Here is a 5,479-nt window from a genome sequence, read left to right as displayed (position 1 = left end):
TCATAACTATTTGGACACATTCACTTGTAGTGTATTAAAAGGTAGTAACCCTTTAAACGTAATATTCAGTTAAGATATATATTTAGATATCGGTTCCTTTACCCTGCAAGCAGTTTATGAACTGCTCTAATGAGTGACAGCAATCCACACCTTGGGTTTTGGAAGTCACTGCCAACAAACAAGAATGTAATCATTTTCAGACAAACACATTACTTCCTTCAGCACACTACTACAACAGTGTGACTGTTTTGGAATAAAATGTTCAATATATTTACTTTAACATCCTCTGTGTTGTGTGCTTATTGTTTAACCATTGATATGTTCTAGGTCATTTTGAGAACTTAAGGAGCATCGGGTACTGCTGGAATGTCAACCAATGGCATGTCCATATTATTGTGATAAATTACACTGGTCACTGTTCAAAACATTTATAAAGTATTAAGAAAGTATGAATAGTCCTCCCTTTAGATTAGGGACTGCAAAACTACTTTACTAATGATTAGTAAATGGTTCAAAAATACATTTATTAAACATCTTATGAATGATCTTATGAATCATTTAAAAGTGATTAATAAATGTGTGAATAACTAGCTTACTAAAACAAATGTGGGAACTATTTACTAATCCATTGTAAGTTATTTATTGTGTTATCCAATTTCTATATTTATTCACACAAAACAACATCTGAGAGAGCTGCTCTGGTGTGACCCCTGACCTGGTAGCAGTGATATAGTGAGAGTTGTGGTAGTGAGAGTAGTGGTAGTGTTAATACCCAGTATGTTGAGGTTGAAGTATCTGTTGTGGTCTCCTGCGCTGTTGTGTTTACTCATTAATGCATATAGAAGTAATTTATAAATGTGAGAATAACTAGCTGACTAACATTTAACAAATGTGGGAGTAATGATTTAATACTCCACAACATTATAAAGTGTTACCCATAATTGCATATTCTTATATTTTACCATCAAGTACTTACACAATACACCATTGAGTTAGACCTGGACGTTATATGTGTCACGTTTTGTCTTTGTTTTAGTATGGTCAGGGCGTGAGTTGGGTGGGTTGTCTATGTTAGTTTTTCTATGATTTTCTATTTCTGTGTTTGAACTGATATGGTTCTCAATCAGAGGCAGCTGTCTATCATTGTCCCTGATTGAGAACCATATTTAGGTAGCCTGTTTTCATTTGTGTTTTGTGGGTGGTTGTTTTCAGTCTTTGTGTTTTTGCACCAGACAGAACTGTTTCTTTGCTGTTTTTTTGTTATTTCAGTTTTGATTTTTATTAATTAAGATGAACACTAACCACTCTGCGCTTTGGTCCTCTCCTTCTTACACCGACGACAGCCGTTACAATATGACATCATGCAGTATTGTATATTTAAACTTTTCTACACTTGATGAAGTCATTGTGTCCCAATTGGGCCACTAAATGGAGATGTTAAACAATATCTTGAATGCCTCATGACATCCTCAGAATGTACTTTTAGAATACTTACATACTATTTATAATTTTGGTATTTTTTAGGATCCCCATTAGCCACTGCAAAAGCATCAGCTAATCTTCCTGCTGTCCTCTTCCTGGTGTCCACATTATATAACTTGGAACAAGCACAGACTTAGGTATTTGGAATATACAACCCAATATGACAACAATGTATTTTATAAAACAAGGTTATGCCTTCTCCAAGTCATTATAATCCAGTCCAGCTAAATCATTCTTTATCAACACCACATGTATCGATGATGACAACACTGAGATAAGTAATATCAGTGTATTGTTATATGAAATAAGCAATTACAACAAAACAGTATAACAATTTTTTGGTCCAATTTAGGAATAGGAACAAGGGAACTATTAACTCCTTAATTTCAGAGTGAAAATATGTCTACATGTCACTTTGAACCATGGATAAAAGAAAGCATAAATGATTGGATTAATTAAGGAATTAACAAGTGGCAGAAAGCTGATGATAAATGATATCAAATTTTCACTAAAATAAAATGAAAAAATAAAAGGAAATAGAGATGGAATCCAACAAATGAGATAGTTGAAAACAACAATAGAGAGAGTTTTTGCTGCTTTTCTCTCAGACTTATTTGCCTGGACAGTTTTAACACCAGACACACTGGCAGCCTCTTTTGAAAATACCTTTCTGGCCTGTGATCTGGCCACCACAAAGATTTTCATATAAAGTGTCATAATAATAGAGCACGGGACAACCATTGTAAATACAAGGCCAATGATATTAACCCAATTTAACCCTTTCACAATAAAACATTCTTTCAAACACCGACTGGGTACCTGTACATTTACAAATATTTTTATAATAGCAGCATCATATATGATACAACAACACCAGGAAATGGATATACAACACATCATTCTTGTTATTGTTATTTTAGAGTGGTACAATAAGGGATCACACACAGAAACATAGCGGTCAATAGATATCAAGACCAAATTTCCCAGAGATAAAGAAGTACATAAATAAGCGATGTAGAATTCAAACACACAGAAATATTCCCCAAAACCCCAGCATGATTCCATTATTGCTACAGTCGTTGCTGGTATCACAATTAATCCCACCAGGAGATCTGACACAGCCAGAGAGAGAATGAGCAGGTTGGTTGGAGTGTGGAGCTGCTTGAAGTGAGAAATGGAGATGATCACCAGTACGTTCAAAAATACTGTAACTGCTGAAATCAATGAGAAGAAGATGTACAGTGTTATGTAGATAGATGACGATAGCAAAGCCTTTCTGCAAGAAGAGTTTCTGTCTTGAAAACAGTATTGAACATCTTCATGTTTCTCCATTTGTAATAAAATGTAAAAATGCTGAGGTCCTGCTCCTGCTTGGTCCTGTGTGTGACCCTTTCAGGTCAGCCTTCTGACAAACTCTGAGCTCTGCCTCTCTATTTATCCCTGAGTTACTGACAGCCACTCCCCTTCGCATAGTCTCGCTGCACACACACACACACACACACACACACACAAAATACACTGCTCAAAAAAACAAAAGGGAACACTAAAATAACACATCCTAGATCTGAATGAATTAAATATTCTTATTAAATACTTTTTTCTTTACATTGTTGAATGTGCTGAGAACAAAATCACACAAAAATTATCAATGGAAATCAAATGTATCAACCCATGGACGTCTGGATTTGGAGTCACACTCAAAATTAAAGTGAAAACCACACTACAGGCTGATCCAACTTTGATGTAATGTCCATAAAACAAGTCAAAATGAGGCTCAGTAGTGTGTGTGGCCTCCACGTGCCTGTATGACCTCCCTACAACGCCTGGGCATGCTCCTGATAAGGTGGCGGATGGTCTCCTGAGGGATCTCCTCCCAGAACTGGACTAAAGCATCCGCCAACTCCTGGACAGTCTGTGGTGCAACGTGGAGTTGGTGGATGAGGCGAGACATGATGTCCCAGATGTGCTCAATTGGATTCAGGTCTGGGGAACGGGCAGGCCAGTCCATAGCCAGTGGCGAATTTGCCAATCTTGGTGTTCTCTGGCAAATGCCAAACATCCTGCACGGTGTTGGGCTGTAAGCACAACCCCCACCTGTGGACGTCGGGCCCTCATACCACCCTCATGGAGTCTGTTTCTGACAGTTTGAGTAGACACATGCACATTTGTGGCCTGCTGGAGGTCATTTTGCAGGGCTCTGGCAGTGATCCTCCTGCTCCTCCTCGCACAAAGGCGGAGGTAACGGTCCTGCTGCTGGGTTGTTGCCCTCCTACGGCCTCCTCCACGTCTCCTGATGTACTGGCCTGTCTCCTGGTAGCGCCTCCATGCTCTGGACACTACGCTGACAGACACAGCAAACCTTCTTGCCACAACTCACATTGATGTGCCAACCTGGATGAGCTGCACTACCTGAGCCACTTGTGTGGGTTGTAGACTCCGTCTCATGCTACCACTAGAGTGAAAGCACCGCCAGCATTCAAAAGTGACCAAAACATCAGCCAGGAAGCATAGGAACTGAGAAGTGGTCTGTGGTCACCACCTGCAGAACCACTCCTTTATTGGGGGTGTCTTGCTAATTGCCTATAATTTCCACCTGTTGTCTATTCTATTTGTACAACAGCATGTGAAATTAATTGTCAATCAGTGTTGCTTCCTAAGTGGACAGTATGATTTCACAGAAGTGTGATTGACTTGGAGTTACAGGGTAGCCTAGTGGTTAAGAGCGTTGGACTAGTAACTGGAAGGTTGGAAGTTCAAAACCCCCGAGCTGACAAGGTACAAATCTGTCGTTCTGCCCCTGAACAAGCAGTTAACCCACTGTTCCTAGGCCGTCATTGAAAATAAGAATTTGTTCTTAACTGACTTGCCTAGTTAAATAAAGGTGCTTTTTGGCAAACTCCAACCAGGCTGTCATGTGCCTTTCACTGAGGAGTTGCTTCCATCGGGCCATTCTACCATAAAGGCCTGATTGGTGCAGTGCTGCTGAGATGGTTGTCCCATCTCCAAAGAGAAACTCTGGAGCTCTGTCAGTGACCATCGGGTTCTAGGTCACCTCCTTGACCAAGGCCCTTCTCCCCCGATTGTTCAGTTTGGCCTGGCGGCCAGCTTTAGGAAGAGTCTTGGTCGTTCCAAACTTCTTCCATTAAATAACGATGGAGGCCACTGTGTTCTTGGGGACCTTCAGTGCTGCAGAAATGTTTTGGTACTCGACACAATCTTGCCTCGGAGCTCTATGGACAATTCTTTCAACCTCATGGCTTGATTTTTGACATGCACTGTCAACTGTGGGACCTTACAGTATATAGACAGGTAAGTGCCTTTCCAAGTCATGCTCAATCAATTTATTATTCCACAGGTGGACTCCAATCAAGTGGAAGAAACATCTCAAGGATGACCAATAAACAGGATGCACCTAAGTACAACTTCGAGTCGCATAGCAAATGGTCTGAATTCTTATGTAAACAAGGTTATTTCTGTTATTTAAAAAACTGTTTTTGTTTTGTCATCATGGGGTATTGTATGTAGATTGTGTGTAGATAAAATGTATTTCATAAATGTTTGTATAAGGCTGTAACATAACAAAATGTGGAAAAGGGGAAGGGGTCTGAATACTTTTCGAATGACATAGATACAGACACATTACATTGATAAAGACAAAAAAAAGGTAGATTGTTCCAATCAACAGCGATGTGTTCTTACCAGATACACTCCTATATATAAAAGAGTGAATATTAGAGTCTCTGACTGGTATTATGATGGTGGATCTCTTACAAAACAAAAATAGTTCGATAGGTACCTGGGGAATGCATGTGATAATTATGTGGACCAGACCAAGTTAAGTTAATACTACTCTTTTCTCAACAGATAGCCAGCCTAGCTGCTTAAAATGCTTGACTTCCATATCACAAATATCCAAGATGGTGTAGTCTTTGTCCTGTCGTGTCCCATGTATATATATATATTTTTATATATTTTAATTTGCATACTTTTAAAAATT

The 5,479-nt window shown here is 39.2% G+C and overlaps 1 protein-coding gene across 1 annotated transcript; it reads right to left on the bottom strand.

Moving 5' to 3' along the window:
• Positions 1–1,854: 1,854 nt before the first annotated feature.
• Positions 1,855–2,814, bottom strand: LOC139380950 (trace amine-associated receptor 6-like). The gene has a single exon (XM_071124137.1). It carries the CDS (start codon positions 2,812–2,814, stop codon positions 1,855–1,857), a length of 960 nt encoding a protein of 319 aa, XP_070980238.1.
• Between the last annotated feature and the right edge of the window lie 2,665 nt (positions 2,815–5,479).

The sequence above is a fragment of the Oncorhynchus clarkii genome, chromosome 22, assembly GCF_045791955.1.
Source record: "Oncorhynchus clarkii lewisi isolate Uvic-CL-2024 chromosome 22, UVic_Ocla_1.0, whole genome shotgun sequence".
Lineage (NCBI taxonomy): Eukaryota > Metazoa > Chordata > Actinopteri > Salmoniformes > Salmonidae > Oncorhynchus > Oncorhynchus clarkii.
This window is presented reverse-complemented; position numbering and strand designations above follow the sequence as displayed.